Here is a 19190-nt window from a genome sequence, read left to right as displayed (position 1 = left end):
ATGACACCAAAATAAGTGGTGTAATGGACAGTGAATGTAGTTATCTCAGAGTACAAAATCTTGAATAGATGGGTCAATGGGTGGAGGGATGACAGATGGAGTTTAGTGAAATTAGGTGTTGCATTTTGGCAAGGCAAATCAGGGAGGACTTATATAGTTAATGGGGCCCTGGTGCCAAAGAGACCTTGGAGTGCAGGTTCATAATTCCTTGAAACTGGAGTCACAAGTAGGCAGGATGGTAAAGGAGGCATCTTTTCTGCTTGACTTCACTGGTCAGTGCATTGAATATAGGAGTTGGAATGTCATGTTGCAGCTGTACAGGAAGTTGATTAGGCCATTTTTGGTAGACTGCATGCAATCCTGGTCTCTCTGCTACAGGAAAGATGTTGTGAAACTTGAATGGGTGCAGAAAAAGATGTTTCCAAGATTGGCAGGTTTGAGCTATAGGGAGTGACTGAATGGGCTGGGGCTTTTTTTTTTGCCCTAGACCGTTCGAAGCTGAAGGGTACCCTTATAGCGGTTCATAAAATCACGAGGAGGGTGCATAGCCAAAGTCTTTTTCACAGGGTAGGGGAGTCCAAAACTAGAGGGCATAGGTTTAAGGAGAGGGGGAAAAGATTTAAAACAGCAGAGGAAGAACTTTTTTATGCAGAGGGTGGTGTATATAGAATGAGCTGCCAGAGGAAGCAGAAACAATTACAACGTTTAAAAGGCATCTGAATGGGTACATGAATAGGATGGGTTTAGAGGGATATGGGCCAAATACTGGCAAATGTGACTGGGTTGGATTATGATATCTGATTGACATGGACGAGTTGGACCGTAAGGTCTGGTTTCGTGCTGTATTACTCTATGAAGCAGTACCTTTTTGAATGGTTGCTAATTTTAATTTAGTAGGAAGAGAAGAGAATGATTTTTCAAATACAAATTTCTTGATACCAAAATCAAAGTTCTTTAATCAAGAATCATCACTTGTTCATTGTATCACAAAATATCTGAAACAATTTCTAAGTCTAGATTTCATGAGAAGTATGGCATTCTAATACATTAAACTGTATACCATATATCCAGTTAATCTGTATGTCTTGAATCAAATGCACACTTAAAGCTTTACAGGCAAAAGCAAGCCAGGACAACTTCTGAATACATACAAAGTAATTTATTAAAAATAGGTTGCAAGTGAAATACAGTAGAAATAAGATACTACAGCAGTTCTGGAGATCAGTAAACAATTTAATAACAGCACACTAGTGGTGATCACACAAAAGAACTCTGTAAACCCAACAGAATCCATGAAATATAACAGTTTTCCTCTAAGAGTTCTGAATGCCAGCAGCACAGAAACAATAGCAATTTATTTTTCATTTATAAAATTACACTAATTTGTTCCAGTTGTTTGTATCATGCTGTTGGTATTCAGGACTCTGGCAATCACCAAATCACCTGTCCAACTTTAAATACAGCAAGCTTCAAACATGTCCTTCATGAGGGGGTTTATTCTCATTCTCTTCTCTACTGGTTCTTGCTACACAGCTGAAATGGTACAGCACTCTTCTGTTCCACATGAAACAGCTTCATAAGTAAAAAAAATATTTACACTCCAATCTTCATTAGACATTTTTAATTATTGTACATTTAATATAAAGTGATTCCTTTCCTAAGGCAGTGGAAGTCTACTCTATGCTTAGAAGTGTGCATTTATCCCTAATTACAATTATAGACCACAATATTATACAGAAAATTGTTCAACAACTTTAAAATCCAAATCAGAACATCTAGCTAAGAGGAAATTTTGGTTGGAATCATAACAAGTTTTATTAAAATGCACATAGAAGAAAGCTTTTCTTTCTTGTAAGTAGAATGAGGTCCACACTTCCCATTTATTAGCCACCTACTGCATAGCTGAAACGATTGAGGCACCAGCTGCTGGGCAAGGTTTCTTCCAATACATTTAAAAGCTTCTACATTACAACGTTTACAGTTCTGTATTATACCATTTTGCTTCACCATATGCCATTTCCAGGTGTAGTGCACTCTCAGAAAATCAGAACCCCAAAACTTTGTAAAAGTGACCATTACCTTCATTTAACTTTATTAAAACATTTAACAGTGCTCAATTTGTATAGCTAACTTATAATATGCTTGGTATGCAACTTGCCATAGTGAAATATTTCCTGCATCCTACTTTAGAGTTGCAGGAGTCAAAGATTTAGCCTGTACAACCTAGCATAGATTATATACTGAGTGTTTCATTAACACATTTATAAGACACCAACTTTATTTTGTGTTTAGCTCATTTTCTAGTTCCATCAGTTTTCGTGATGCCTTCACTTTGTTAGAAATGTCCTGTCCATGTGAGAAAAGACGCTGACGTTCTTTAAATGTTAGATTTTCTGGGGATCCTTTCACAACCGGTGCTTCTGGCTCTTGGCCGTTCCTTTTTTAAATAAAAAGAGACTGTTATTATGGTGGAATATATATAATTATAGTCCAGATTCATTCTTTTCACAATTACTAGTTGCAATGTAGCATCAATTTAAAGATATTTAAAGTTACTTAGTTCCTTTTATAAAAAAAGTTCCAATGCATCAGTATCTTTCTGCTTCAAGGTATTAGCCTGCAAACAAATGCAGAATTCAGGAAAATATAATGACAAACTTCCTCTGCTTGCAAACCCCTGTCTGAAGTTTGTGCATTGTCAGCAACCTAATAAACCTATACTGGAAATAATGGATGTAAGGTATTGGAGACAGTCACTTTCACTGCACTACTATCATAATTGCAAAATGTATCTCAAATGAATTGGACAATTCTAACTGACAGTAACTACATGAAATTGCAAAGCTTCAAGGTAAATTGATATGTAAGTATACTTTGGGATAATCTCTTGGAAAGGAATACACCACAATCTCAATACACAAAAACATTCAGACCTCCAATATTTTTTCTTTTCCTCTGTGTGGACTACTGAAACAATTAAATGCCTGCACATAGTTCACTAATCCTAAAATGTATAATTTCACTGTTGCAACTGATATAAATAATGTGAGAGCAAACAAGTTCCCTTTCCTTTATGTATTAGTTGAGAAATGTGCTAATGGGTTCTTTTATTTCTATTGTCTGGAAGTCTACATTTGCTGGTCATTATAATTGTTGGGATAACTCCAGTTCCATGCTACAAAATCAACTTTACAGGAAGAACTATTGCATTTTCAGAATCAATGCAATGTACTGTTTCTCAGTTTGACAATTATTTCAAAAAATGTATTAACAGCCCTAATCGAAGTTGTAAAAGGCCAATGTTTATGTAGCTGGCTACCATTCTGAAATGTGAAAAAATAGTAATTCAAGTTGATTTGTTGTGTTTTATTCAATTGGAAAATTTGAATGACAATGTTTTAAAAACCCCATTAGATGCTGTATTTCAAGATCCAGTGCAAAGATTTCATTTGGGTTTGGTATCATAAAGGATCCTATTGTGGATCTAATGTGGTATATTCATTTTTAGAATTATCCTTCTGTCAAATTATCTCCTCTATCCATTGAGATGGATATTCCATAATTTTTTTTCATGATTTGACAACATTGAAGGAAAGGAGGGGAGCTGCACTGATACAAAGAAATAGTAAGATAATCCCAGATCAGAATGATGTGTTGAATCTGTCTATTGGAACCAAAAACAGCAAGGGGTGGCAGACATTAGTTGAAGTTATTTATAGACCACCATCAAATAGCAGTGGCAGTGTTGGGAATGGTATAAATCAAGAGATGAGAGAAATATGTATCATGGGGATGATAGTATTCATGGGTAACTTCAATGTGCATATCGACAGGGGAATTGAATAAAGCACTAAAACTGTGGAGGACGAGTTTCTGGAGTGTGTTAGGGATGGTATCCCAGAGCAGTATGTTGAAGAGCCATCTAAAGGACATCCTATTTTAGATCTAGAATGATGAAATGAAAAAAGGCTAATTCACAACCTTGTTGTAAAAAGTATCTTTCAGGATGAAAGACAACAATGTGATAGAATTTAAAATGATAAAAGTGAGGTAGTTTGTTCGGAAGCAAGGATGTTTAATTTGAATAAGGGAAATTATGAAGGCATGAGACACAAGCTGGTTGAGGTTAACTAGAACAATCCATTAAACTTCATGCCTGTACATCAGCAATTCAGTGCAAGGAACTACTACACGACTTACAAGAATGATACATTCCTTCAGAAAACTCAGTCAACTGCAGTTGACAAAGCAAGTTCAGATTTGTATATGATTAAAAGAAATGGCTCTAAGGTAGAAGACAGAGGATGGTGGTGGAGGATTGCTTTTCAGACTATGACTAGCAGTGTGCCACAAGGATCAGTGCTGGGTCCACTGCTTTTCATCATTTATGTACGCGATCTAGATGTGAACACAAGAGGTATAGAATCATAGAGATGTACAGAATGGAAACAGACCCTTCGGTCCAACCTGTCCATGCCAACCAGATATCCCAACCCAATCTAGTCCCACCTGCCAACACCCAGCCCATATCCCTACAAACCCCTCCTATTCATATATCCATCCAAATGCCTCTTAAATGTTGCAATTTTACCAGCCTCCACCACATCCTCTGACAGCTCATTCATACACGTACCACCCTCTGCATGAGAAGGTTACCCCTTAGGTCTCTTTTGTATCTTTCCCCTCTCACCCTAAACCTATGCCGTCTAGTTCTGGACTCCCTGACCCCAGGGAAAAAAGACTCTTGCCTATTTATCCTATCCGTGCCCCTCAATTTTGTAAACCTCTAAGGTCACCCCTCAGCCTCCAACATTCCAGGGAAAACAGTCCTAGCCTGTTCAGTCTCTCCCTATAGCTCAAATCCTCCATCCCTGGCAACATCCTTGTAAGTCTTTTTTGAACCCTTTCAAGTTTCACAACACCTTTCTAATAGGAAGGAGACCAGAATTGCACGCAATATTCCAACAGTGGCCTAACCAATGTCCTGTACAGCCACAACATGACCTCCCAACTTCTGTACTCAATACTTTGACCAATAAAGGAAAGCATACCAAACACCACCTTCACTATCCTATCTACCTGTGACTCCACTTTCAAGGAGCTATGAACCTGCACTCCAAGGTCTCTCTGTTCAGCAACACTCCCTAGGACCTTACCTTTAAGTGTATAAGTCATGCGAAGATTTGCTTTTCCAAAATGCAGCACCTCGCATTTACCTGAATTAAACTCCATCTGCCACTTCTCAGCCCATTAGCACATCCTGTTGTAATCGGAGGTAACCCTCTTCGCTCTGAACTACACCACCAATTGGTTAGGAATTTTGCAGATTACACCAAAATTGGACGGGTAGTGGACAGTGAAGGTGGCTACCTCAAAGTACAATAAGATTTTGATCAGATAGGCCAATGAATGGCAGATGGAGTTTAATTTAGATAAATGTGAGGTGCTGCATTCTGGAAAGGCAAATCAGGGCAGGTCTTATACATAATGGTAAGGTTCTGGGGAAGTGTTGCTGAGCAATGAGACCCTGGAGTACAGGTTCATTGTTCCTTGGAAGCGGACAGGATAGTGAAGAATGTCCAATAAAAGAGAGCATACCAAATACAATGCATTGAGTATAGAAGTTGGGAGGTCATATTGCGGTTGTACAGTATATTAATTAGACCATTTTTGGAATACAGTATTGACGTATGGTTTCCCTGCTATAGGGAGGATGCTGTGAAACTTGAGAGGGTGCAAAAAAGATTTACGAGGAAGTTGCCAGGGTTGGAGGGATTGAGCTGTGGGGAGAGGCTGAATCGACTGGGGCTATCTTCCCTTGAGAACTGGAGGCTGAGAGGTGACCTCATAGGAGGTTTATAAAATCATGAGGGGCCTCTATAGGGTAAATAGATATGAACTTTTGCCTGGGGTAGGGGAGTCCAGAACTAGAAGACATAGGCTTAAGGTGGGAGAGGAAAGATTTAAAAGGGTTCTAAGGGGCAACATTCTCACAGAGTATGGTGCATCTATGGAATGAGCTGCCAGAAGGTAGTGCTGGAGGCTGGTCTATTACGACATTTAAAAGGCATCTGGACGGCTACTTGAATAGGAAGGATTTACAGGGAAATGGGCTAAATACTGGCAAATGGAAATAAATTAATTGAGAATATCTGGTCAGCACGCACGAGTTAGACTGAAGGTTCTGTTTCCATGTTGTATAGCTCTATGACTCAGAGGTATGCTATTTAGAGGTTGGGAGGTTTATAGAACATAACAAACGAGGACCAAGAAACTGATAAGGAGAGGGAGAACAGAACAGAACAAACTAGCAAACATAAAAATGGACTGCAAAAGCTTCCCCAAGTAAGTGAAAGGGAATGTTTGGCTAAAATGAATGTAGATCCATTATAGGAAGGAGGCAAGTACTGCAGATGCTGGAGAGTCAGAGTAAAAATGTGTGTCACTGGAAAAACTGCAGAAGGTCAGGCAGCAGCCGAGGAACAGATGATGTTTTGGGCATAAGCTCTTCATCAGGAATATGGAAGGGGAGGGGACTGAGAGATAAATAGGGAAGATAGGTGGGATGATAATTGGTGGAGGTGATTGTGGTAAGTCAATGGGAAGGGTGAAATGGATAGATGGGAAGATAGATGGACAGGTAGAATAGGTCACCGGGGATCTCAATCCCCCACAACATCCTAGATTCAATCCGCCAACTCGGCGCCACTCTCTTGACACGACCTACCTGTTCATCTTCCTGCCCACCTATCCACTCCACCCTCCCATCAACTTATCACAATCACTTCCCACCTACTCTCTCCCCAGCCCCAACCCTCCATTTATCTCTCAGCTCCATTCCTGATGAAAGGCTTATGCCCGTATGACACTCCCGCTCCTCGGATGCTGCCTGACTTGCTGTATTTTTTTTTTCCAGTGCCACACTTCTTAACCCATTACAGGAAGAGTCAAGTGAATTTATAATGTGGAAGAAAGAAATAGCAGATAAGCTAAAAGATGAAAACAAACACAATGTTGGAGAGACTTAGCAGGTCTGACAGCATTGTGGACAGAGAAATCAAATGAGTCAAAATGTTTATGGTCTCTTGCCCCACAAATGCTGCCAGACCTGCTGAGTTGCTCTAGCATTGTGTTTGATTCAGAATTCCAACATTGGCAGTATATTGCCTTTAAGTTAAATGATTACTGTCTGTTTTCAGTGAGAATGATAAGAGAAATTTCCCAGAACTAGAGATCCAAGTGGCTAGAGGGAATGAGGAATTGAAAGAAATCATAAGACAACTATACTGGAGAAATTATTGGGGCTGCAAGTTGATAAATCTCTAGAACCTGATGGTCTTCATTCCAGTTTTGAAGCAAGTGACTATAGAGATTTGATACATTGGTGATTATCTTCCAAAATTCTAGATTTTGGGATAATTCCTGTGGATTGGAAGGTACCAAATGTCACCCCACTTTTAAGGAGTGAGTGAGTGAGTGAGTGAGAAAATGGGCAAGTATAGATCTGCAAACCTTACATCAGTAGTTGAGAAAAGCGTCATAGAAATGTACAGCACTGAAACCGACCCTTTGGTCCAATTTGCCCATGATGACCAGATACCCTAAACTAATTTAGTTCCATTTGCCAACACTTGGCAAAAACTTTCAAAAGTTGACTGGGGGTTGATGTTTAAGGTAAAGGCACAGCAGGAAAATAGTAAGCCTTCAAAAAAATGAGGTAACAAGAGTCCAGAGACAGTATGTTCCCATTAGGCTGGTGGGTGTAGGGACTGCTGGATGTCTAGAGAAATTGAGGTTTTAGTCAAGAAAAAGAAGGAAGTATATGTCAGGTATAGACAGCAGAGATCAAGTGAATCCTTAGAAGAATATAAGGCAGTAGGAGTACACTTAAGGAGGAAAGCAAGAGGGCAAAAAGGGGACAGGAGATAACTTTGGCAGACAGGGTGACAATAGGACCCCTGAAATACCTACAAGGCAGCCTATGTGTGGAACCACAGGAAATGGAGGAGATACTACACGAGTGTTTTGAATCAGTGTTTACTGAGGAGAAGGGTATGGAAAATACAGCATGTGAGGAAATAGATGATGACATCTTAAAAAAGTGAGGGCAGCAGTGGCTCAGTGGTTTGCACTGCTGTCTCAAAGCGCTAGGGACCCAGGTTCAATTCCAGCTACTGGCGACTGTTTGCACATTCTCTGCACATCTGCATGTGTTTCCCCCAGGTACTCTGGTTTCCTCCCACAATCCAAAGATGTGCAGGTTAGGTGAATTGGACATGCTAAAATTTCCCATAGAGTTCAGAGATGTGGGAGGTTAGGTGCATTAGTCAGGGGTAAATGTAGGATAATAGGGTAGAGGAATGCATCTGGGTGGGTTACTCTTCAGAAGGTCAGTGGGCATTGTAGGGATTCTATGATTCTAAAAAATGTCTATAAATGCTAGAATCTATTACAAAGGATGTGATAAATGCACATCTGGATTTGCAAATAGGAAATAGATTTTGAGAAATTTGCCTTTGGACTTTTTTTAAGTTGTTACTAACAAATTTTAAAAGGAGAGCTGATGATTGTAGTATACTCCGGTTTTCACAAGAAGTTTGGCCAGAGGACAGAAAAAATGAAAGCATTTTTTTTTTTAGGCGTAACTTTGGAAGTGAAAAAAATTGTTTTCATACACAATGTCAACCTTTATGCTGTGATTGAGAAAACTTTGGTCCATTCTAGGCTTCATTTGGTAGTAACAAGATCCTTGAATGGCTTGTTGAGACACACATCCAAAAGATTTAACAGAATGCAGACCACTCAACACAACCACAATTTGCATTTTATTTCTTTGTAGGCACCTTTTGACCTTACTATATATTTAATTTTGTTCAGATGACCATGCAAACTCATCAATATTATCTTTTCATGTCCTGAAGACTTCACTGGAATTATTTTGGAATCTTCTCTTTTGGACATTTCAGATGGTGGGGCAAATTGAAATTCATGGGCATTTTATCCATGTTGCCAATTTGACAATGGATATTATTTTTTGCTGCTAAATTGCTGGAAATTGATCATTTTGGTTAAGTTTTTTTGGAAGCATCTGAATGCTCTTGGTATTCTGTCATAATGAAAGATATTTTGTTCCACAAATCTGCTACACCATCAGCTGTTGCACCAATTTCTTTGCTAGACTCAACATCTGATTTGAACCGGGAGAAAATGAGGACTGTAGATGCTGGGAGATCAGAGTCAAAAAGTGTGGTGCTGGAAAAGCACAGCAGGTCAGGCAGCATCTGAGGAGCAGGAGAGTTGACGTTTTGGACACAAGTCCTTCATCAGGGATGTGATTTTGATTTGGTCCATTCGAGTATATATGCATCACATTTGTGGTGACAATTTAATTTCAAGGACTCATTACATTTCTTGCAATCAGTCCAGTGGTTGACCCTGGTTTTCATGGTGCATTTGATCCTGGAAATGTTATGTTCTGACTTGAAAACAGCTTTGTCCATTAATCTTTTTGCAGGTGGACCCACTTATTAAGCTGTTAGCATGTGCTGTTAACCTTTGTGTGCATCAAATCATGCACCCAATAGAAACACTACCTGCAGCACCTTGCTCAATCCCTTGTTCCAACTCAAGGCAAGCATGAACTTAAACATTGATTTTTTTTTCACAGAAAAAATTGAGGTTTGACTTGTCTGTTGAATTGGCTTAAACATGCGTTGTGGTGCTTAAAACAGGGGTCATTTATATGCTGGGTCAACTTATAATTACTGTGGTTTGTCTTGGAGCTGAGGTGGTTAACAGGAGACAATAGAAATGTTCATAGTTACTCTTAAATGTCTCATGATTAAGGAAACACAGTTCTTATGGAATTGGAACAGTAACTGAAGATTACAGATTAAAAGTAACTTGAGAGAACCAGAAGTGACATTAGGAAACTGCTCTTAAGTACAGAGTTAGTGAGATCTGGAATACTGATAAGCAGGACAATAATAACTTAAGGATTTGAGTATTTAACCTGATATAGGAAATGTTTTGAAGCTCTTAACAGGAGTGAGATTAATTAGTTTGCTCTTTCAAACAGCTGCAACAATTTGGCTGAATGAGCTCCTTCGGTGCTGTATCTTTGGATGATGCTATATACAGTAATAAGGCATTATGTGCCAAATTATTTCTTAAAATGCATAATCTTCCCTATTCTGTCCTGGCTTTCAGAATTTGTGTTTATGGAGGTTATTGCAACCTTAGATCACAAATCTTTCTTTAATCTTAAACATCTGGCACATTGTTTTCACTTGATGTAAAATATTGAGTCGTTGTCCAAGACCAGATACACCTAAAGTTATAGTTGGAAATTTGACAATGTACAAATTTAGCTGCAAATGTGTTGCTGGTCAAAGCACAGCAGGCCAGGCAGCATCAAATTTAGTCTGGAGCATTTATTTAAATTTTGAGCTTTCTTTCAGTCCAAAAAAAAGAAACCTCATCAAAAGATAAGCTTACTAGCATATGAAAACACAACCTATTTGAAAATTATGATAACTCGCAAATTCTCAAAATAGGTTCCAATGACATAACTAAAGATAAATATGGAATTTAAAAACTGCTTAAATTGATAGATTCCATGCTACAGCACTGTAGGCCAATGGCTCCAAGCTGGTTGTTATCTATCTCTTAGTGAGGATGTGTATCGAGTATAAGCAGGTAGGGAAAAATTTAAGTTTTGAGTTTGTGAAACAAGAAGTTCAGTTGAGCATAACTCATAAGAACTTGCAGTTAACAATGGGGTGCTGGAGGCAAGGACAATGTGTTGACAAGGTGGAAAAGCATTCATTATATAGAGCCATTTAACAATATTGGAAACGTTCAGTTTGTAAGGTCAGTTTAACAAGGTGAGAAGTATTCATTATGTGAAGCCAGTTAAGGTTAAGAACATTCATTATGTAACTCCAGACGGCTTAATCTTTACTATTAACACTCGCTGATTGTAACAGTCACCCAATCAATAGGTCGTTGATTGCACATTGCCTTATCTGGATGCTCCTCCCTGTAAAATGATTTACAATTCATTAAGAAACTGCTGGTCAAGAGAGAAGTCTGAGAACTCATGTCCCTATGCACGTGAGCGATCGTTCTCTCTCCGACCAGGGCCCGGAATAAAGAAGGAGGTAAAACCATACTGTGTCTAAGCATTTTGCTTCGACTGAGGGGGAGAAACGGGATGACATTAGTAATAATACTCAGTAACAAGAAACAATTAAACCTGCAATTTATAGAATTAGGCAATGAAGTTATTTCCAATAAACCTGGATTTTGCTACCCATGCACCACCTTTTCAACTGGTCAATGGGGCACATACATGATTTGTGCTTTCAGATAGATGTGATGTTAATTCCTTAACGTTACATCTCCCTCCCTGTTAGAATAGCCCACTGAGGTCCTTGTTAAACTGTGCATTAAATTGTTGTGTTGCAGTCTCAAAGTTGCAGTTTCTTTAATCCAAATGTGATTCCCAAAATATTGCAAACACTTTGGAGAAACATACAAATAAGCCTGTAATAACAAAGCTGCAATAACAACTTGTGCCAAGAATAAACATGAATACTGACTAGTTGGGCCAGAAATGACTTTCTACTTCATGTATCATGTAACTTTACTTTGCCCAAAACTGAACTGACTGTTCCAACAGGAAATCTTTAAGAGGCATTTTCAGAAAGCACCCGAAGAGTAAGTTTTAATTGTGCCTCATACCTTCAAAGAATTGGGGTTCATCCCATAAATAAAAAACACAGTACTGGGCATTTGCAAATATAAAGCTTGTATACAGTGAGAACAATGTGTCAACCTTACCCTTTATTCTGCTCAGGACGCTTCTCTCTCGGGCCTTTGTAAACTTCATTTGCTCCAATGCTACTTGTAGTTGATCCGCCATAAGGACCAAATCCTAATTAATAAGTAAAATATTTAGCTTGGAAGGGTTAGATCACAATCAGGAATAATGAAATGCAAAAGCCCATACAAAATATGAACTTTCAATACTGGAAATTGAATGGTAGGAAAATAAACGGAAGAGAGTGTTTTTATAACAATGGACTACAAATTCTCGGAAGAGAAACTTCATGTTAAAAAACTGAACAATGACTTCAATTTTTATTTTACCAGATAAAGCAACAAAATGAGTTGCACGCTGTCCAGGATCAGAAACTCCAGCCTTGTATTTACAGTAATACTGATCCTACTAGTTAGGTTTAAAAATCCTCTGATTAGAAGGTTTGCTACAGAATAATAATTTACCTTTACTTAACACTTGTAATATTGGATAACGTTTCAAGGCTTCAGATGGGTTTGTCTGAAAAAAGTAATTTGCATCTGAAGAAGGGTCAGTTATAAAAGCAGATTTTAAGAAGGTTCTTAATTATGGAAGCAATGGAGAAGTTAGAAAGAAAATTCTAGATCTTACGGTCAATGTTGGGACAAAAAGAAACTGGCGATACACAAGAGGGTGGAACTGGAAGAATGCAGAGTTTTTGGAAGATTGTGGGGTGAAACAATGGTATAGAAATAAGGAGAAAAAGGAGGAACACAATGTTGCAAATTTTAAATTGGTTGACTTGGAATTTTAGGAGAACTGAGTTGTGTCAGAGGCAGAAGATTGTAACTTGGGTCTTCTGTATACTTGATTGATGATAATTGCAGTTACACATGACTGGATTGCAGACAAGCAGCTTATCAACACATAGGATCAAGTATAACTTTTCTTCGGGGAGGGATGGGGGTGGGACAAAGAAAGGTGGTTAGTGGTCGTCACTATATGTTAACAATATATGATAAAATTACCCATTGCAGGATATACAGCAGAGATAATAAAGCAAGTTGTTTAAGTTCCACTCAATTGGACAAGAGACAGCATTTGGTACAATCAGCCTTGGTGCACAGAGGTCAATAGGAAACAAAACATCACAATCACAGTGAATATCCTATGATTTTCATTAGAAATTGGTGGAATCCTGATTGGACATGTTCAAACATGGACTTTCAACAATATTGAAATATTCAACAATACATTCAAGAACTCGAGGTAACGTAATGGGGTCTCTGCTTTACAAACTGAGAATTAAATGTGGGTTTGACATGGGATATTTGTTAATGGAAGCAAGTGTTAAAATGGAATTGGACAATACTAGAGAAAAGAGAACTCAGTTGGTGTGAAGAGAAAACAAACTGGATGGTCAGACGTTCAGTGGAATGGTGTCAAAACACAGCATAAAGAGGGCTAGAAGAGTAAGATGAGATTTCAAGACTGGAGCACATTTAGCTTGGTGGACAAGGGGAATAGATACATGCAAATGGAGCATGTAATCTAAATGATCAAGTCATACATGCTTTAAAATTTTAATTGAAGACAAACCAATTTTCAATTTTATGCTATCTGGGGAAGCATTTTGGAAATTAAAAACAGCTGTCTTTATTCCACATGTTTTATTACTGTACTTTCAAAATATTGTAGACATAGTGAGAAATAATTTGGGAAATGCAGAACTCTTTACCAAACATTCATTGAGCCAAGGAAACCACTAACCAGGGGATGGAGCTGTGCAAACACTCAGTTGATTGTCTGCACAATGAACTCTGGGTGATGATAATTTCATTCTATGAAAGCTGTGGAAGGGTGGTGGTGGTGGTAGTAAATGAGGATAGAGGTGTGGAAAGGGGATGAAGCAAGTGGGGGATGGATAAGGTAGGGGATGAGGCAAGGAGGCGGTGAGGATGGAGATTGTGGAAGAGTAGGAGGTGGTGATGACGAAGAAAGGAGGGACCGCATGGCAGTTGGTTGCAGAATTCAATTGAGTTATATTAGTTAATCAAGGATCTTTACCAGAGATCAAACTGTGTAACATTTCCAGACCAAGGTTCCAGGTAAATCCCATCTATTCAGACCAAATCTTTGATAGCGAAATTAATAGGACAATCACAGAAGGTCCCTGGGCATGAGTATTACCCCTAAGACAGTTTAAACTATCATGTACTGTGTGCGTCAGAGTTTCAGCAGCATTCTGACTGGTTGCACAAACTTAAGCCTAGATTTCTCTGATCTGATGTTGAATATTTCTTTCCCCTCCCCCAAACTAAAGTCTAAAATTATTTTTCCCATTGTACATGTTGACCAATTATAGATTGGGTTTAAAACCAAAATACATATTCCAAATTATTGATATTATTTCATCAAAGACTTAAAAATTTACAAGTTGTAACAATTGTATAGTTTTCTGCTTTGTAAAACAAGACATCATTAAACTTGGTTTCTTTTGCTACCATTCAAAAACATTACAAATGCATTAGCAATTTATTTTTTATAAAAATGTACAGCAGGGAGTTTGGTTAAGCACAAAATGAAAAAAATGAGTAAGGCAAATGACAGTGTTAGGTAATGATTGAAGAGAATATGAATACAATACAGACTATAATTTTGAGTAATCAAATTCTATAGCCAGATTGCATTCGATGCATTATGGACAAATAGTTGTGAAATCTTAATTTACCTATCAACAAACTGTTGTTTGAATAGTTACTAGTTAACCAATAGATTACAAATTTAAATTTAAGAGGCAGACATTTATAGAATCTCAACAAGCATGTTTGTTGTTGGTTCACAACTAATTCCACTCATAATGCTAAGTTAGATCACACCAGATCAGTTCCCCTTTGCCACATGAACAGTAAAAGAGAAGGCTTGAAATTCTCAAAATGGATAAAAACTGCAAGCATACCATGCCACCTTCTCTTCCAGTATATGGAGAGGGGCTTTTGAGATGCATTCATTCACAGAACAGATTAAAAACCAAAACCAACAGTACTTTGATTGGAACAAATTAAAGTAAAGGATCAGGTATCCACTAAGCATATTAGGGGAGTGCAACAAAAATATCTAATTTGAGAGGACAGGAAAATCTGAGATAGATACTAAGAAATTGAAGAGAGAATATTCTTTAAAGGCAAAATGATTCATTGATTCGAATATCAAGTGAAATTTGTGTTATTCTGGAGGAAGAGAATTTTACATCAGGAAATAATTATAGTTGCATTCTCTCTAAGGAAGTTGGAAGAACTTAGAAAGTCCAAACATCAAAAAGGAATACAAGATTGTTACTTGTTTATATCTCTACCTTTTGAACCACTCTGTGGCACGAAGTTCGGTTTGGTTGGAGGGGGAAGGGGAACACCAGCTTTTGGAGCAGTACTGTTGGCATTGGCAGATGGTGGTCTGAATGAGTTTGAAAGATAGTAGCCATCTGAAACCGGGCGGGGTTGACGAATGAATGGCGGCTGCTTAGGGGCAGAAGGGAGATCACCATACGATTTTCTTGTGACGGAGTACTTATCCTGACCTGAAAGATTTGCATCATCCTCGTCCTCATCATTGTATGGGACAAACTTGGCAGTGTAAACTGTGTCAGGGGAGACGATCTGTGTTTTCATGTAAGAGATGTTTCTTTGAGGAGGGGGAGGAGCGTTAGATGAATGGGGTGGGGGAGGGAACTCATACTGCTGGGTTTCAGAAGCATAGTTCCTTGGAAGGGGAGGCCTGTACAGACCAGGTTCATCAGGTTGCAGCAACTTCCTCTCAGCTTCTTCCTGTTGTCTACGCCTTTCAGCTTCCAAACGTGTATAATATTCTTCTTCCTGTCTTCTCTATGGAAAGCAGAAATTTCTGTCAGTGTGAAAAATACAATAATATTAAAGAGAACTGCTTTGACACATTCATTGGAATACGATGCGGTGGAAAAATTGTAAATAGCAAAACCTCTCAACATCAACTTGATGGCTGCTGGGGACAGGAGCAAAGCAAGAAAATGCAAAGTTAAAAAAATCATCAACCTTTTCTTCAGTTTCTCTCCTTGCTTGCTCCTCCTCTTGACGATGACGCTCATTATCTTGCCTTGCTCTTTCTTCAGCTTCTCTTTTTCGGATATCTTCCAGCTGCTGATGACGCCTGCGTTCTTCATCTTGCAACTGTTAAATATCAATAAATTAATTATTTTAAATTCAACAATTGGAGATCCTCCCAAAAATTGTTTCCAGTAAGCTACCAGTAATTCATGGTACATTTGGTATATATAAGACAGTTTTTACTTTGATCACCAGGCTGCTACACTGCAGAACATTACCATTAATGCTGATATATCAGCAGTCTATCAGAGAGCAAACTGCTTTGAAGTTCTATTCCTGCACTGGCAAAAATGACTATGACCAGCAGAACATTACCTGCACTGACATTGTAAATTTCAACTTATCTTAGTCAGGTAATTTTCTCTCAACATGTTGTAAAATGTAACTCATTTATAGGATCAGATTTCCCCAAAAGACAACTGCCAGCCTCACAAATAATGATAATTTTTAAAATACATAATGGAACATTGTTATAAATTTTCCAAGTAGCAATTTATGTTTTAGAGCTTATTCAATCCTGAAGTTTTTGAACAAATAAATTAAACTAGGCTTTACCTTGATATAATAGAAAAGAGATACTACAGTGGTTTAAAAAATGATCCAAAATGCAATCAAAATTACAAAGTGCAGCCAAAGGTTAGCCCTGGCAAGATATAGTTATTTCTGCTGGCAAGTGGGGAACACGGTTTCTAAATTGTAAACTTGTAAAATGTGTTGACTATAACACTATTAGATTGCCAACATTAGTATTATTTGAATTGCACGATTTTTGTATAGCACGGGGTCACAGAGGAATCTCGTTAGAGAAGAACGACTACTTTATTTTGCTCCTCCATGGCCTAAGCAGCATTGTATTTTGCATTCTACGTGTTACTCTTCCTTTAGTTCTAAGTACAGAATAACAACTTCTGTTAGCATAACTGCTCGATCAACAATTCCTGAAAATTGGTTGAGGTGTTAGTCAGCTGAAATGATGCAATCCTGCTCAGCCATTTCAATTAAAATAAAACACCAAAGAAGCACTAATACTGATGAGGGCAATAGTGACTGCTAAACTATAAGTTGTGTTTGGACATTTCATTACCATAAAACTCACATCATAGCAAATTTGTCTGACAGGTTCTACCACATGCTTTACACTTTCAAACAATGTTAACACCCAATAAATTGAATAAGTTGAATCAGACTGTATTTATAAGGAGAAAAGCTGGAATCAATTTCAGTTCCACAAAAACAGTACCCTGTCCTCATTATAATATTTAGCTTTACAGACACATCTATACAATAAGAGATACTTTAAAATATAATTTAATCATACCTCAATCCAACATCAAAGACAAGGGATATATGACAAAGACAGTAATAATATTTTAAATAAAGTTTAACATATAAAGCAACTGAACCACCACTTTTATTTGATGATTTGTTTTTCAAAAACAAATTTCCTTTCCCATCCTTGCATCAATTGTGACAACACACTATACCTGATGAAAAGCACCAGTTAACCAACAAGCTTGATGGAACTTGTATTCCTCAGCAATTTTCAGGCCCATCATCAAACTAATCATTTACAAACATTAACTTTAAAAAAAGGTTGAGCACATATAAAATGAATGCTGAATTGTTCAGCCATTTCAATTAAAACAGTAATTTCTAATTTAACAGAATTTACTTCAAACAACATCCAGCTTTCTTAAGCAATGACTTGTTGTTGCATAAACCTCAAGTCACTACTTTATAGTGATCACAATAAAATAGTGAAATGGAACATTTTGGTTTGGGCTGCTTGTGTAAAGGCACAGTAAAGATAATACATGCAGTTGTATCTATGTAAAAACAAAAACTATTATATTGTCATTATTGCATTTGTTTTAATATTTTTAGTATAAAATATATTACAAGGACATTGCTTCAAAATCATACTGATCAAATTGAACGAAAAGCTAAATTTTGTTTCTGAAAAACAAATCACAAAACTTTCCATACGGACAGTACATTAACAGGGAAGTTGACAGCAATAAGGTCAGTGTGATAAAAGAGCACAAAAGTTGTGGAGACAAAGTATCATCACAAAAAGAATCCACAGCAACTTAAGACACTGAAGCAACAAATACATGACTCCATGGTGGGGCTGATTTATCATAGTTGAATCCTTACTTCAATTACCTATACGAGCTACATTTCTGTTGATTGAGGGGAACAGAAATGAAAAAATAAGTTCAGCTTTGGCACAGTTCTGTAGTATTTTACTGTTTAGCTTTTCGTTAAAAAAACAAGAGGGGGCAAAGATATAGTGACTTGCATCTTCGAACATAAAGTGAATGAATACTGCTTCAAAAGTAGAACAGCATAACAGCTAATTTGTGCCACATATGAAAATGTGATACATTTAAAGATGACAAGAATTTTGTACAGAAGCCAAATGTACAATATTACAAGTCTTAAATCTGATATAAAGACTGAAAATACTGGGCGTACTCAGTCAGCCCAGCAGCATCTGTTGAGAAAGAAAGGTCATTGCTCTGATATGTTGTTAATTCGATCATCAGAACTAAAAAGAAACTAGATTACAGGTTTTAAGTAAGTGCAAAGCTAGGATACAAAGGAAGGGTGGGCTGGAGAACAAAACGAAGGATAAAGGTGCAAGATAAAAATCAGATTATATGCAATCCTTTTGCTTTGCACCATCACGGCTCTGGTCAACTACCTGAAATGTTAACTCTAGGCTCTCCACTGATGCTGCCAGATCTGCCGAGTACCTACAACATTTGTTCTCATTTTGAAGTTTAGAGCTTGTTCAAGAGAGTGCTTCAAACTTTACCATGGGTCTCTTGTCTTATATAAATAAAGACCTGTGATAGGACTTGTGCATGAACCTGGTTGACATAATGAAAATATTATGGTATCAATCATAAGATCAAAGGGGATGGAAGAGGGACGACAGAACAAATAGCTTGCAAAACAGAACTACTCTTTACATATGCTCTTCCCTAAAATTAAAGTTCCAGTTCAAAAGTTCATCCAGATCATAAACATGCTATTTAAAATAAAAGGCCACAAAAAAAACACAGAATATAGATCAAAACACACAATGAAAGAAAATAATAAAACATCAATATTTGGCACATTTACAAGGCACATGTAACACTAAATTGCGACTGCTCCCAGATGCAATCTCCAAAACCAGACATAAGTTAGCAAAGAAGAGAATAAACAAGCAGGAAACTAGCTGGAGGAAGAATTTCAGA

General features: G+C 37.7%; 1 protein-coding gene across 6 annotated transcripts in view; it reads right to left on the bottom strand.

The window, feature by feature from the left end:
* Positions 1 to 1014: 1014 nt before the first annotated feature.
* The window catches only part of afdna (afadin, adherens junction formation factor a), a 224583-nt gene continuing 206407 nt past the window's right edge, over positions 1015 to 19190 (bottom strand). For 2 of the 6 annotated variants that reach the window (XM_060831652.1, XM_060831653.1), the window contains 4 exons: positions 15871 to 16005; positions 15159 to 15684; positions 11845 to 11938; positions 1016 to 2437 (listed from right to left, as the gene is read on the bottom strand). In XM_060831652.1, the coding sequence (XP_060687635.1) occupies positions 2278 to 2437; positions 11845 to 11938; positions 15159 to 15684; positions 15871 to 16005 (915 nt within the window). In that variant the 3' untranslated portion in view covers positions 1016 to 2277. Of the gene's footprint in view, positions 2438 to 11844; positions 11939 to 15158; positions 15685 to 15870; positions 16006 to 19190 lie in introns of all 6 variants that reach the window. The other 4 variants (XM_060831654.1, XM_060831655.1, XM_060831656.1 and 1 more) reach the window with 3 other exon arrangements.

This window comes from Hemiscyllium ocellatum, chromosome 10 (genome assembly GCF_020745735.1).
Source record: "Hemiscyllium ocellatum isolate sHemOce1 chromosome 10, sHemOce1.pat.X.cur, whole genome shotgun sequence".
NCBI classification, from domain to species: Eukaryota; Metazoa; Chordata; class Chondrichthyes; order Orectolobiformes; family Hemiscylliidae; genus Hemiscyllium; species Hemiscyllium ocellatum.
The sequence above is the reverse complement of the archived record's forward strand: the minus strand, read 5'-3'. Positions and strand labels throughout refer to the sequence as shown.